The 15,949-nt window shown below is 39.1% G+C and overlaps 1 protein-coding gene across 3 annotated transcripts in view; it reads left to right on the top strand.

Annotated features, from left to right (window-relative positions):
• The window catches only part of LOC109029673 (zinc finger protein castor homolog 1), a 226,252-nt gene that overhangs the window by 198,497 nt on the left and 11,806 nt on the right, over nt 1-15,949 (top strand). For all 3 annotated transcript variants that reach the window (XM_019040250.2, XM_072302431.1, XM_019040251.2), the window contains exons 5-12: nt 8,640-8,808; nt 11,607-11,805; nt 12,172-12,388; nt 12,667-12,941; nt 13,519-13,729; nt 14,382-14,559; nt 14,898-15,024; nt 15,368-15,508. In XM_019040250.2, coding sequence (XP_018895795.2) covers nt 8,640-8,808; nt 11,607-11,805; nt 12,172-12,388; nt 12,667-12,941; nt 13,519-13,729; nt 14,382-14,559; nt 14,898-15,024; nt 15,368-15,508 — 1,517 coding nt within the window. The remainder of the gene's footprint in view (nt 1-8,639; nt 8,809-11,606; nt 11,806-12,171; nt 12,389-12,666; nt 12,942-13,518; nt 13,730-14,381; nt 14,560-14,897; nt 15,025-15,367; nt 15,509-15,949) is intronic.

Here is a 15,949-nt window from a genome sequence, read left to right as displayed (position 1 = left end):
AATCCTAAAACGGTGCGTCTACGCTGAGCAGATGGATTGAATTGAGGTAGCAAGTCACATAAACCGAGGTAAGATAGAGGAGAAAACCTTTATTTAGAGGCCTCTTCATTCCTGCAACTGAGTTAAAAACATTTTACTGGGTTCAGCAGAAATTGTCGTCTAGAAGAAAGAAAAAAAAAAAAAAAAAAAAAAAAAAATTAAGGAGTTGTTAAGGGCTTGAATAAGCGCACATTATTTCTTTCCTGTTAAAAAATCAAAGTCGAGGAAAGATATTTTGATTGTAGAAATAAGAATTGTGCGGTGTTTTAACAACATCACATTGAGTTCAGCAGAAGTTGTCGTCTAGAAAAAAACAATTCAGGAGTTGTTAAGGGCTTGAATAAGCGCACATTCTTTAATTTCCTGTTAAAAATTCTAAGTTAAGAAAAGATACCTATTTTGAATGTGAAAATAAGAATTGTGCGGTGTTTTAACAACATCACACTCAGTTCAGCAGAAGTTGTCGTCTAAAAAAAAAACAATTTAGGAGTTGTTAAGGGCTCGAATAAGCGCACATTCTTTCCTGTTAAAAAGTCAAAGTCGAGAAAAGATATTTTGATTGTAAAAATAAGAATTGTGCGGTGTTTTGCGCAAGCACGGCAGATTTGGCCGGGAGAGTGACCATTTTTGGTATTTCCTCTCCCAAAACGGACGTCCATTAAGCCCAACTTTTTTCGTAGAATTCTATCGGAGGCGCAAGTTCGATTCGAGTGGCTCTTGGCCGGGGGTCCGGATGGGGCTCTTGGCGGGCGCCACGGATTTGGTCAGTCCTCCTTGGTATTTTATTCACGTTCCAACCAACCTCAAGGAACTGATAATGAGAAATTCGTACTCGTCATGATGTGCCGTCTTGGCCCACTTCGCGCACTCCTATCCGCGTGGCGACTAATCATCGCTTTCCGAGGAAACACACGGAACTTTCGGCGCTGCCACTGGGGGGTCTCAAGGCCTCAGCAAGAAGTAACCAACACTTTGTGTTAATATGGACAGCAGAACATAAACTAATCTAAACTTGTGGTGAATATTTTTTATTGGTTTTCCTTTGGGTTACATTCACCAAATCATTGGTTTACAACCGCAATCGCAATTGGCAATATCGTCGTTTCCTTCATGAAAGGACGTAACTGCATTTCAAGGTTGCCAAACTTCCTCTTGCAAATTGTATTTTTACCAGGAGCACCTTGGGCATCTTTTATGAAAACTTCACTAATTTTTCCTCTTATCTCGTGCCAAAAATTTGATCAGTCTTGGACTAAAATTGCACAGGGACATTTTTTTAGAATTTTCAGTCAATTTTGCAACCTTGGAATAGACATACGTTCCTTTGTCCGGGAAACTGTGGTCGATCAGCCAGGTTCGTTTGGTTGATTCAGCAAAAAAAAAGTAACTCGAAGTAACAACACGGAAATTTTAAAAAAATACAATGGAGAATTTGCATCGTGGCAGGCTGAGATAATGGTTTTCCAGTTTCACAATGGATATGCATATGAGTCCAGCGAGTGCGGATTTAAAGAGATGAACGAGTTCAGCGTACGGGGACTGGATGGCCGTAGTGCGGGTGTCAATTTTGTGGGGGAGGATGCCACCATAGGCCATGGGGGAGAGGGTGAAAAAACCGGGAACAAAAGCATCCCGCGGCAACGACAGCGCACCCTGGCGCCACCGGATTCAAAAACGCCACTCTTATCTGTACACACGGAGGCCCACTTCCGTTTTTGCAATCGGCTTAAAATAGTCGACGACACGAGAAGAGACAAGCGAGCGAGGGGCCCCAGGAAAACACAGAGAAAAAGAATAACTCTTTCCTCGATCGAAATGATATTTGTCCAGGTGTACATAATTGTCCGACCAGTATCCCCTCTCCCCGCGATTTGATTAATAATAAAGATTATAAAACCCCGGAGCTTTATTTTTTAGGCCGCGAGTTCCGCTCGGCTCCGCGCGGAGGGAATCGGTTTTTTGCCCCAAAACGAAGGATAGAGAAAACGAAGGACAGAGAAAACGGACCGGAGGAAGACAGAGAAAGGGTTACACCGGCGAACAAAAAACCTCCACCGTATTATTTCATTGAAATAAGAGAATGAGGGCTTCGCTTCTCTTTGAAAAGGTCCTGACCCCTGCTTCCGCGTGGAGAGGGCCCTGTCTGATTTTCCCTTCGAGCGCATAAATGTGTTTAATCAGTGCTACATACTTAACATAGGAAAGGCTTAAGCTTGATTATTATTTTATTTCCTCTCCCTTTCGAGAAGGAGGAAAGGAAAATACGCCAAGGAAGAACGCCAGCAAATTGGCAACATTGTTTTTTCTCCATTTGAACCTGTGGGAATGTATCGATTCTTGGTGGGGCCAGGTGCTCCGAAAAGAATCGATTATTTAACATTGATTTAAATGGAGAAAAAACAATGTTGCCAATTTGCTGGATCCGCTTTTGAGAACGCCGCATGGGTCAGCGTTGCAAAATTCCCATCGACAAATCATGAATTTTCAGGAAAATTTGCGAATAACTCTCTTTCGATTTTTCAGAAGATTTTGATCAAAATTTGATCTAAAAAGTCCGAAAATGTCGAAAAAATACTATTAACATTCTTCAAAAATAAATAATTTCTGAAATAAATTGGGCAACGTTCGGATGCAGAATATGTATCGCGGGGAAAAATTAGATTTTGGACCGTTTCGAACGCGATCCTCATCCATAAATAGATTTTTCCCTCTCATTTTTTTTTTTATTTACCATCACTACCAACGTGGGTTTGCCGTTTCAAACCACCCGTTTTTGGGTTTCTTCCGTGAAAAAGTTAAAGGGTTTACTTTCTGTTTATCCTCCTTATTTGTACAAAAAAAGGGTATTATGTAATCTCACATTGCGGTCCCGTCTCCGAGGGTGAAAAGGAGAAATACGTTAAAAAGGTCATGTTGTGTGTACTTTGGGATGATGGTCGTTTATGCGTGTCATCCTGCACTGCATTATCCCGGTTTTGGCTCTCACCGGGGTCACGGAGGTGAGAATTCCATTTCCGAGAGGCTTTTTCGAATTCGAATCCCGATTCCTTCTTTTCGGTGCCCCGCACAGTGGATCGAATCAATCAAAGAGGTCGAACATCAAATTTTGGACTAAAACTGCAAATTTTGATGTTTATTTCGTCACATTTTAAATTTCAATGGGTGCTTCCAGGAGGAAATTTCACTAGAAAACCAAGCGAGCCACTTTTAGAGCTTCGAAGTTTTGTAGAAACAGAATTACAAGCTTTTAAAGTTTCCAAATTTTGTCCGACCTCTCCTACTGACTCGATCCACAGTGCGGCTCCTAGGTATTATCCGTCTGCTCTCGTCCTATCTTTCCGGCGTTATCTCATTCGTCATCCTCGTGTTTTTTGACATTCTTTCGGGGTTTTTGAATTTGTGTTCCCGTCCGTTTAACGGCCTCGTCTCGAAGATTTGACCGTAGACTGGAAGTCAAGCTTCTCAATAAACATGAAACAGTGTTGTCCTATTTGCTCAATCCTCACATCGTGATTTGAACCAGTGAATGAACGAACTGAAAAAATCCATGTAACTGAATGACTTGTTGAACGAGAAGACTTTTTCTGAAGAGAGTTCCTAGTGACTAGACACATTCTATCGAAGTCCAAAAAAAAAAAGCTTTATCGGAGGGAACTTTGAGCTTATATTTTAATTTAAAAGGTACCTCGGTTATAGTGGCGTTTCGTGCTTCGAGATTATTCGATTGATCTACCATTAAAACCTATAAAAAAAAGATTGATTAGGTAAAACTGTGTTCGCAACGAAAAACTTAATGATCGATATTTTATCGTAACTTGAAATGGGGAAATATCGATGGTCGATCATTCACGCCTCGCCTCTGCTCGGTAATTATATGCAGGCGCTTTGTTCCCTTCAAGGGCCGCCTTGCGACAGTACTGAATCGGGGTATTCTTTTGAAATGCTGAAGAAATTTGAAAATAAAATATCATACAGAGATTTTTACCTCCTACCTACCAAAAAATCACAGAGGTGAGGCAGGTAGTTTCGCAGATGCACCAACGATGTACCTAATGAAAATTTAATGAGTCCAAGAGCTTACTTTAAAGAAACCCCACTCGAAGATACACTTTTCAGAGAATTCTAAAGTTATTGACGTATGCAAATGTCAGGAGGGATATCAATGTCAGGGTTAGAATGTCCGTATCATCGTGTGAGCAAGATCGTGTGAAATTATTTGCCCGCCTCAAAGAACACCATATTCATATTCGAGGTTACTGTCATCGTGTCATTTCATCTAAGTGGGATTCGAGTAGTAACTTAACTACTCCACACTGCCGAGGAAAAACATCAAATGAACTTTCAGACGTTGCCAAATCGCTGACAAAAAGCGAATTCCTTACTGTTAAGTGCGAAATTTTTCTTCGATTTTTTGAACAGAATTTTGCACACAGCTTAGTCTAAAATTTCTAAATATTTCGATGAAAAATATTTCCAACATTTCTCTAAAATAAAACTTCTATCAGAAGAAATTCGGCAACGTCAGGTGTTCATACTGCGTTTTTCTATAGCGCGACAGTATTGGTACTGGGTATGTTGCCGAGCTAAGAAAGAACACAGTATAAACAGTCGAACGTTGCCAAATTTCCCTGCATAAAACATGAATTTTTAGGGAAAGTTTTGCATATCTTTTCTCAAAATCTTCAGATATTTTAGATTAAATTGCAAATGAAATTGTCTGAAAAATATGAAGAAAAATACTCACGGGTTTTTCCAGTTAATTCATATTTTATTGAAAGAAATATGGCAACGTCTGAAGGTTCATGATGCGTTTACCCTTAGTATGACAGTATGGGTATCGACTCGGATCGGTACGTGTCCGTTGCGAAAGGAAGTTGAACTAAGAGCGTAACTTCATCTCCAGCGTGACTTTCAAAGTTCTGCGATTCATATTAACGACAGAGCTCTTTTCCAAGCGCAGTTATGCTGTTCTGTAAGCATAGCAACGAGGTGAGTCGATGAGATTTAAGTGTGGCCAGGGACACCTGCTGAGTGACTCTCGTGAGTCGGGGATATTTTCGAGAGAGGCGCGGTTCGAGCCGGCAATGACGCAATGAATGCATATCCAAGGAAACTGCTTCGTCACCCTTATTAAAAATGGAATCCGAAGGCTTTGATTTTTGTAAAACAACAGTCAAATTTGACGTCCAAAGCCAGACCGCGAGCAGTGTTCCTCCTCTCTTTTTCCCTTCTTTTTCCTCGTCTTCTCCTTGTTTTCTCACGATTCCTCGCTAATGGAATCGGGTGGTAACTGTATACTGCCGTGCTAAGGAAAAACGTCGTATAAACCCTCGTGTGTTGCCAAATTTCTCTTGGTAAAATTCGAATTTCCAACAGGGGCGTAGCTAGGAAATTTCTCGGGGGGGGGGGGGGGGGGGGGGGGGGGGGCATGGGACCACCTCTCGTGGTAAAGAGAGCGGGGGGGGGGTGAGGAATGGAGGATCCCGTTTTTCTGGGGGGGGGGGGGGGGCACGAGATTTCTGAGGGGGGGCAGGACCCCTCTAGCTACGCCCATGATCCCAATAAAACTTGCAAAAATTTGCCGTCTTTTTTCCCTACACTGTTAAAAAAAACGGAGTGAGACTCAGCACAAGCGCGAGTAAGAACGGGCCCTCACTTCGCCGGACCGAGGAATCACTCCGACGGAGAATCGGCTGGACGGATTTTGGGTGCCGTACGCATAGAAATCACTCCGACGCCGGACGGATTCGCGGGAGCCGCAAATTTAGGGGTTCGCAGCTAGGGGATGGTGGAAAGGGGTGAATTGTGGAAATAATTTTTGAAACCATGAAAAATAAATATAATGAAACCGTTGGTACGTGATTTAATCGATTTTGAAGATTAGAAATTTTCTACCTACCTTGGGAATTGAACCCGGGACCTACCTAACACTAACCGACGACCCTACCGATTGAGCTATAGCAAACGATGCATGCAAGTGACGCAAAAACGGTATTTAACGTCGATTTGAACGGGCTGCTAAGATATTTTCAATCTACCTGGATTTGTCCGTGTATTTAGTTTACTTTACTATATTTTTCAACTATATTTTATCGTTTTACTTTGTTTTATTTCCTTGTTGTCTCTATTTTTTCTTCACTCTATTTTATTTTTTCAAGCACTTCATTTTTTTTTCTTTAATTATTTACTTCTCATTCCTTTACTTTGTTTTATATTTACTGTGATTTCTTTTAATACTTCATCATAATTTTTGGACTTCTCTTTACTCTTAAAATTCATTCTATTCTTTAACATCATTTAGTTGTTTCCCTTATTTTATTTTTTTCTTCATCTCCTTGCTCCCTCTAATTATTTACTTCAATTTAGTATTTGACTTCATTTTATCATATATTTGATTTACTTTATTTTATTTCTTTTCTATTGTCTCTGTTATACCATAATTTCGACTATTCTATTATTTCCACTATTCTATTATTTTTTCTATTTTTTTCTCTTTAAATTTTTCATTTTCATTCTGAGGGTGGTAGGCTTAAAGGGGAGAAGAGACAGTATATAGCGCTAGTGCGAGGGAGAGAAGGTGCGCGTGACTCCGGGCCGTACTGCAGCTCCGGTGCGGAGTGCTTTGACTACACATGCAGCCCGTCTCAGCACCTACGCGCTGAACCGCACTCCCGTGTTCATTCTCACTCCGGATTTTCCGTCGGACGGAATCAACGATTTTTAACAGTGTAGAGAATTTTCTTAGCAATGTAATCTGAAGTATCAGAAAATCTCAACTAGAAATATCGATTAATTTTCTCAAAAATTAATATTTCAAGAGGGGAAATTTGGCGACTCTCGGATGTTCATAGGGCGTTTTTCCTTAGCACGACAGTGTATACCTCCCACCTTTACTTGAATGGTTGGGTGGATGGAGGTACATCTTCAGCTATGAGCCTCCCCGTTCCCCCAACTTTCCTCTGTCAATGCGTTAAAATTTCTTAGCCTCCTGTTCGTGTAGGCTTTTTCGTCGCAGAAAATCGAGCCGCGGATAGCCGGATAGTCGGATTGCTGTTTTGCGCGACCCATGTTTGTCAAAGCCTTAAACCAATTTCATCTCGTCGTTTAATTTATAAGTCGAATTAAATTTTCTGTCTCGCGGAAAAGTAACCTTCATCAAAAATTTAATTTTTACAAACCGGGCAGTGCACATAAAATAGATGCCATCCTCATTTTCGCGTGCGGCTCATCAATGACGCCCCATTTTACGACAAGAGACTCACGCGCAATTTTTCGTTCTTCAGAAGAAAGAACGCAACTCAATTCCAAGGCTGCCAAACTTCTTTTTAACACATCAAAATTATCGTTCAACTCCTGTCCAGAGTTCTGCTGAATTTTGCCAGCAATCCTCTGAAAAATCAGCAAAACTTCCTGTGTAAATATTCCGAGTAAAGATACGAAATACGAGTTGAATTGTTCAACATTGTAGTTACTTTTTTACGCCTGAGAATTCCAGCAACGCAGCCGAATCTCAACGAAAGTTTTTTGCGAGAGCTCGCGATTAAAATTCCTCTCGCTCCACAACGCACAGTGGAACGAACTATTAGAAGAGGTCGGACATGAAATTTTGGGCTAAACTTTCAAATTTTTACATTTATTCCGTCACAAACTCAATTTCCAAGGATGTCTCTGACAGGAAATTTCACGAAAAAACCGATGGAGCCACTTTCAAACTTTTTTATTTCATATGTTCGAAGATACTAGCTTTTAAAGTTTCCAAATTTCGTCCGAATTCTCCTATTCACTCGCTCCAGTGTGCAGCGGTCGAAAAATTCAGGAATCTGGAGGGCAGAGCGCGGCGACCCGGCGCGAGCGTAATCGGGAATCGCCGAAAAGAGAGTTGACAAAATCCCTCCTATTTCCTGTTTTTTGCCTCAAATCTCGCCACTGTTTCGGAGGGGAGGTCGCTGAGGCCCCGCCCTTTATCGCCAAGCTCAACCGGTCGGGTGGCGAGACGTGAAATTACAGGGGGAAACACTCTTTTTTATCAGTTAACTAGCGTTTTACCCTTCCGGCCCCGGCTCCAGTCGCTTCCTCATCTTCCGCCTCTGGAGACTTGAACGCACGGTTAGTCAGTAGGATACTCTTCCGAAGCGCGAAAGCGCTCATACCTCCCGCGCCGAGGCCCGAGGTATCCATATCAATACATTTACACTCGTTTTGGAGTCGTTTTTTTATCAATCACTCAGTTTGTAGCCCCCCCCCCCCCCTCCACAAATGAACTTAACTGCATTTCAATGTTGCCAAATTTCCGCTCGCACGTAGCACTTTCACCAGGAGAATCTAGTGGGCATTTCTAACTGAAAATTTCACTGGTTATTCTTTAGATCTCTTACAAAAATAAAAGAAAAATTGTGACAAAAATGACACAGGTACTTTTTCGTGGAGGAAAGGAAGAAAAATTGGCCGGAGTCAGTTTTGTAACATTGGAATGAAGTTACGTTCCGATGGCGAAACGTTAATGATCGATTATCGATATTTTCCCGTTTGAAGCTATGGTAAAAACGGTGTTCGTTTTTTCTATTCCGACTAATTTCAGCGTATTTTTGGTATTTTTCCAGGTCCGTGCAGTAGTCAGCAGCAGCAGCAGCTGCGGCAGAGCAACAGTCCTCAGCACCACTTGAACCGGGAGGGTCGGAGTGCCATGCCGGTTGACTACTCTCGTTACGTGAGGCGTTTCGGCAGTTCCATGGAATGCGGAGCTCCTCACTGCAAAGATCTCAATTATCGGTAATTATTCCCTCCAAAACGAGTTATCCCTTCGCGAAATCACCGTTCGTTCGCCTTGTTTTCATTCGCATCCTTTGCAGCGGCGTAGCGTGCTTTGCGATGTATCGATTATCTGCCATTTAAACCTAAGGGGAAGAATCGAAATTCAGGGTGTTCGCAACGAACACCTTATTAATCGATTATTTACCATAGCTTCAAATAGGGAAATATCGATAATCGATCATTCACGCCACGCCACTGATCCTTTGGCTCCCGCTTGACACCAATTTCTAAATTCTTTCTCCGGCTGTCGACGAACACTGGATCAAGTCAATTAGAGAAGTCGGACGAAATTTGGAAACTTTAAACACTTATAACTCCATCCGTTTATACAAAACTTTGAGGCTCTAAACGTTGCTCTGTTGGTTTCCTCGCGAAATTTTCTACATGAAGCACCCCTTGAATTGTAAAATGTGACGAAATAAACACCAAAATTTGCAGTTTTCGTCCAAGATATCAAGTCCAAATTCTCTAATTGATTCGATCCATGTGCGACGTGTCTCGTCTGTCTCTCGTCGAATTTTTGCGACTGGATTTCGTTTTAGTTTTTGACGTATTGCCAACATCCGTTACAATGAGGCGGAATGCTCTGCGGCAGCGTCACGGCTTAATTTAATATTCGGTTTCGGTTTTTTCATGTTGGTAATGATGACGATCAAATCCCAAATGCTGGATTTATCTCCTAAAAAAACGGCCCTGTACTACCGCAATAAAAAAAACGTCGTATTTACCTTCGGGCGTCACCTAATTTCCTTCTGTAAAACGCGAATCTTCAGGGAAACTTAGGATTGTATTCCCTTCAATTTTTCAGGGAATTTACTCGCAATTTGAGCCAGAATGTAAAAAAAAATTTAAGGAGGAATATTCACAATTTTTTTTCACCCAGTAATCTCTTATGGGGAGAAATTTAGCGACACCCGAACGTTCATACGTTGTTTTTCCTTAGCACGGTAGTGTATCGATGGCCAAAGTACGAAACCACATAGGTATTTCCGCTTGCAACGCTGTAGACTTCCTGTTTTGCTTTATTTTTTCACTCGAAATCTATCAAACTTAATTTCTTGACAATTTCCTGGATTTTTCCTCTCTATTCGTAGAATGTTCCGTAGAAATTTCAAGCTATTTAGATGACTTGGACCACATTTTGCAATGAGGAACCACTATTTCTGGCTCATTTTAGAAACAACATATATACCATTGGTTTCCCTATGCAGAAAGGTGCCTTTATGGAAGAGCCAGAAATATTGGTTCCTTATCGCAAAATGTAATCCGTTTGTTTCTCTTTGAAAAAATGAAGTAGGAGCAGAGATTTTGAAACACTGTAATTGAGATACGTGGTTTCGCGCTTCATCAACCCCCCGCCCCCAAACCCAACCCCCTCCCTCCTCGGAAATTTAGACGCTGATCTGCATTCTCTATTTGCACTGTTTTATCAGTATTTCAGCCGCATTGGGGTAGGTTGGCGATGCACATAACTCAAGAGAATGGAGGATTGTTAAAAGCCTGCTAGCGAATGTCTGGCCGCGGGAAGAGGGGAGGGGGGTTGTTTGTTGAGAACATCGCTGAAAATCCAATGACTAAGAACAGTGTAGGTGCCAAATGAATTCCGATAAAAATCGAAGCAGTGAAATAAAAGTAGCACAGCCGTGAGACTGAAATGGGTTTTAAAGGCCTTTTGCCAACATTTTCTCTGCTCCCTAAATCGACGTGCATGAACGCGACAGACGCGGCAGGAAAATCGCTCCGATACGATCGTTGTTCGTTGAAACTGAAATTGAGCACCTCGATTTTTGTGTCTCAAAATTACCCATCTTAATTTCTTTTTTCCAAAAAGTACTTATTTTCAGTGAATATTCTTGAAAGATCAGAAAAAAATTACATGAGAATCAGTCCGATGTTCAATGGTCGGTCATTTATCAAAAAAATTGAAAAAAAAAAAAAAAAAAAAAAACCCCTCGGAAAATTTGCATCATTCCGAACTGAGGCATGCGTGTGTTTTCAAATTTCACAATCAATATCGATGTAACCAATCGACAGTCTTAAAAATCGGTTACTAAATAGGTACTGATACTTCCGCTGTTGATCCGTTTCCGTGAAGGACAAGTAAAAACAAGGAATAACTGAGGGGCTTGGAAGGCAAATGGGATCAGTGCAGTTTTTGAAAAAAATTGCGTTTTCTAACAAAAAAACAAAAAAAAAATGATTTCACTCGTCCTTAAATATATTCTGTGGAACCACTAAAATCCAATTATTAAAGCATCAAAAAGCGAGTTTGCATAGCTAGCGATGTCAGATATGTTAAACAATCGTAGAATCGATCCTTGCAGAAATTCATGCAACTATCCCTCTCTAGCGGCTTCATCTTGAACTAACGTGAGTTGCGCGCCACAAGAAAGCGCGCGCGCGGGCTTTTCAAATATGCGGGGAAGCCACAAGCTGAGCGCAACTACCCAACGCCGAATGTCACTCGCACCCGCTCGTGCGAGACAAATCCGATTTTGAGCCTTTTTTTATATTTTTTGGTAATTAAATCACGTCTTTACTCTCTGTAATAAATATCCCCAATTTTTAAATAATGAGATCTCATAATTTAATTTAATTTTAATATTAATTTTACGGAAATCACCTCATTTGAGATACCTTTTGCTTAGTCATCGATTGAATTTTTTTTTTCTCTTTGCTCCTCACCACTATATTTGCTTTTATTGGATGTTTCGTTGATGAATGACTCGTGATTTGACGTTTTGATTCTGTTCCAGGGAACACTTCCACTGCTTGGATTGTAATTCTCGTGTTTTCGTGAAAAAAGAAGAAATGATCAGGCATTTCAAATGGCATAAGAAGAGAGACGAGTCTCTGCAGCACGGATTCATGAGATACTCTCCAAGCGATGATTGCTCTAACAGATATCCAGGATGCACTCATAATCGCAAACAAACGCATTATCATTGTATTCAGGTAAAGAAAAACATTAGTAAATTAGATTTTTCGTTTTTATCGGTACCTATCTTGGCAAAGAGGGTATTTTTGAATTTTATTTCTTGATTCATCTATTTATTTATTTATATTTTTTTTCTCTTGTATTCTTAATACCTACCTCAGTTGTGAAACCGGGTAAAACGCAAATGCTACTTGTTTTTATGAATTCAATATGCTTTTTTGGTGCTAAAAAAAATTGAAGAAAAAAAATAACATTTCGTAAACTTTTGTTATCTACGTTATTACACACACAGTAGATAAAATTAGAACTGTCCGTGTCTTTTATATTTTTCATTTTTCTTTTTTATGACAAATTTTTTATTGCTTCATTTTATTCTGTTTCAGGGAAATTGTGATAAAGTATACATTAGCACTTCTGACGTTCAAATGCATGCAAATTATCATCGGAAAGATTCAGCAATTATTCAGGAAGGCTTCCAGCGTTTGCGAGCAACAGAAGAATGCCGAACATCATATTGTGCATTTTTTGGTCAGAAAACAACCCACTTCCATTGTCGAAGGGATCATTGTCAGTACACCTTTAAGAACAAGGCTGATATGGGTATGTACTTTTCAAATTAAGGTTCATTCTAGCAAAGTCTTTATATACATATATTTTTTTTGATGACGGTAGGGACTTTGTTTTTTTAAAATAGTGGACAAATTGTACAAAATAACACTAATTCTATCAAAATTCACAGAGGAGGAATTTTCGTACCCTTTTCAGGAATATCTTATGGTTCTTTTCCCCGTTTTTCATTCAGTTTTAGTTAAATTCTTTCAATCCTGCAATTTTATTCACACAAGTTTATAACTTAGCTCACTGTTTATTTTTTCCAGAAAAACACAAAACATATCACATCAAAGATGAACAACTAGCTAAAGATGGATTCAAGAAATTCCTCAAACCGGATCCTTGTGGTTTTTCGAACTGTAAATTCTCACAAGTTATCAATCACATTCACTGCGTAAGAGATGGCTGCTCCTATGTCTTACACTCAAGCGGTCAGCTACTAAGTCACAAACGCAAGCACGAGCGCAAGGATAGTGAGATAGCATATCGCAAATTTAAATTAGCGCAGCAAGCTGTAATTAATATAGCAAATAATGAACAAGTAAGTAAAAAACAAATTTCTCTCTGTGTTTTTCTTTTTAGAAAAAAAACTTAAATGTAAGATAATTGGATGTATGATTAGTATCTACTAAATAAATCTACAATGTTGTGCATTGCTACCTACTCGTAATATCTCCAATAACTCCAATGGTCAAAATTTTGTAAGAACATCAAATATACTCTGGTATTATAGTACTCTCTCTACATGACAAAACTGCAACGCACTGAATGATTTTTGTGTTAGAGATTTTTTTTTTGTAACGAGCGGTACTCAACGGAACATAGGAAGTTCAAGGGACTAGACGATCACTTCGTCTTAGAGAAACTTTTGTTTTATCAGGTGTCGTCATGAATTGAGAGTACGTGTAGGTACCACTTGCCTTTTGAATAACTTTCTCTCTTGTTTGTAAGTTTGTTAATTTTTTATTTTAATCCTATTAATAAACTTCAAAACCTCCTTTTGATCTGGAGTCTTAATAAATTTAAGAGAAAAACTTCTTGCTGTTCGTATCGTAAAAGTAAAGTAAATTAAATGCAAGTTAATAAACTAATCGAAATATCATGATTTTATTTTTCAGATTAGCCAAAGTTCTGATTTATCACCAAGTAGTGCATTACAATTTTTCCACGCAGGACATTCTTTAGGTGCATTAGGTGGTCCTACTGCTGACTGTAGTTTAAGTAATAGCTCAAGTGACGGTGGTAGAATGTCCCCACCGTCTTTAACGATGTGTCTAAAACAGAGCGTATCTCCTGCAACCTCCGCTCATCAGCAAAAGTACAGTTCAGGTTAGTGAATTTTTCTATTTTTTTTCCTACCTGATGTATTCATTAGCTACAGCTTAGAGAGTAAAGAAGGATTTTAAGAACATGAATATGATATAAAAACCAGAATTGATGTTAGATGCCCATTCTATAAATAGATACAGCTCATGGTTTTTTTTTCCCCCTATAATAGGGAAGATTTTGTGTCAGATGTAAATTTATTAATGAAAGATGATGCTATGACCATGAAATCACTCTGTTTTTCACCATTAATTTAATTGATGAGTGCAAAGGTGACTGGTAGAAACCAAGGTGGACACAAAACAAACCAAATGAACAGAGGTGAAAAATTGTGAGCTGACATTGATCATGGATCAGAGATTTGAAAGCAAATACACGTTCTAAATTTTTAGGTAGTCTTCAAGTTTGAAGATTACTTTTCTTTACAGATTAATTTTTGTTCCAACTTAGATATATGTATATCTCCGACCCTGGCATAAAAGCATACTTGTATTTTAGGATGAGCCTTATTTTGCATACAACACCATGCTCTGTGGGGTTCCCTTTTAAATAGGTTTATGCCCCTACGTTGGAAGGGCGACAATAAGTGTTACTATAATTCATCCCCCGTGAATCCGTCCGCTTGCAATCTAATTTCCTGCTTGACTTTTTTTAGGATTCTTCAGAGACAATGGAGCCGCCTTAGATCTTAGTAACGAAGACCAACAAGAACTGTGGCCTCGATATTTGAGGCATTTCGACAGTTTTCAAACGTGTGATTCCGGCAGCAAATGCTTGTATCACGAATTTGATCATTTTCACTGCACTGATCCGTCATGCGAAATGCCATTTAGGTAGGTGCCATTGTTTAACTTCTTGCTTCTTAAAACAAAAATAAGATTTAGGCAGAGGTTTTTTTTTACATTACCTCTCCTGCTTTATGCAGCAATACAGAACCAAACCGCTGGTAGTGCATTGTAAAAATTAGGCAAAGTCAGTACAGATAGGTACCTATGTAAATTGTTTCAAGTCTCAAAGATGTTACTTTATCACACAGTTTAAACAAAATACGTATTCAGTACCTATTGTGAAGTAGAAGTAAAATCTTGTCTGTATATTATGCAAAATAATGAGCAGATAAATTAATTTCGCACGGTTTTTTAACTAATTTTTCATTGATTATGTGTTTCAGAAATAAAGAAGGTGCTGAAAATCACGCCAGAGTTCATGATACTCAAGAAAGGTTTAATGAAAGTTTCGATCAAGAGGATTGTCATGACTCCAACTGCATGAAGGAAAAACATTTTCACTGCACCTGGGTAAGCACCTTACTTCATAAAAGCCCTCTCTTATAGCTTCAGTTTTTTCCAGTATATAGTCAATTCTCATACCTCTACAAAATTAAGTACCTATGTCATCTGTATTCTTCTTAATTATACTTTCTTACCGTCAAAAAATGTTATCAGAAGAAATACATTGGAGAATGATTTTTGGCTTTTGTTTGGATGTGATGAGTTAATTTATAAAAATCATGGAAGATTTACATTCATTTCCTTCTTCGTGGAGAGGACTTTGTGGCCAATAATTTTGAGGTCAAGATGTATTAGTCTTGAATCTACCCTGACAAAGTTCTTTACATATAAACTCATCTTTGTCCTCCAGGATGGTTGCAATGAAGCTGTTTTGCCTGCTGACAGCATAGAACATTTCCGAAATCACGAATTAGCTGGTTATAACATTAACTCTCTTGATGCACTTTTCCGGCGGAAAAGAGGCAGACCTCCAAAGAATAGAATTATTGAGGTAAGTTTTTAATTTTTTTAGCTCTCCTGTATTCAAAAATTTTAGACTTTCATTTCTCCTACATTTGGCTGCGTCAGTGATTCCCTGACTGAAAAAATTGTTTAACTTGGAAAAATGTGTTCAAATTGGGAAAAAATCTGGAATCAAAATCTTACTCCTTCATACTCTACTTCACACTGCTCATATTTTTTGGCTTTAGTTTTCCCTTATTCCATTATTTTAAGTGCTTGAGCAATTACTTACATTTCTGGGAAAATTATTACCTAGTTTTATATTAGCAAAAGTTGGATTTTGCAAACTTATTGAAACCAGCAGTGGAGTAGAAATCACATCTTTTATGTACCCATTTGCAAAATGTAGGTAAGGATGTCTCTTTTACTTTATTTTACTTTCATAATCATTTATTTTTAAAAAAGGGAAATTTAGTATCATTGATTTTAA

The sequence above is a fragment of the Bemisia tabaci genome, chromosome 7, assembly GCF_918797505.1.
Source record: "Bemisia tabaci chromosome 7, PGI_BMITA_v3".
NCBI classification, from domain to species: domain Eukaryota; kingdom Metazoa; phylum Arthropoda; class Insecta; order Hemiptera; family Aleyrodidae; genus Bemisia; species Bemisia tabaci.
Note: the sequence above shows the minus strand (reverse complement) of the source record. Positions and strands in the feature narration are given on the sequence as shown.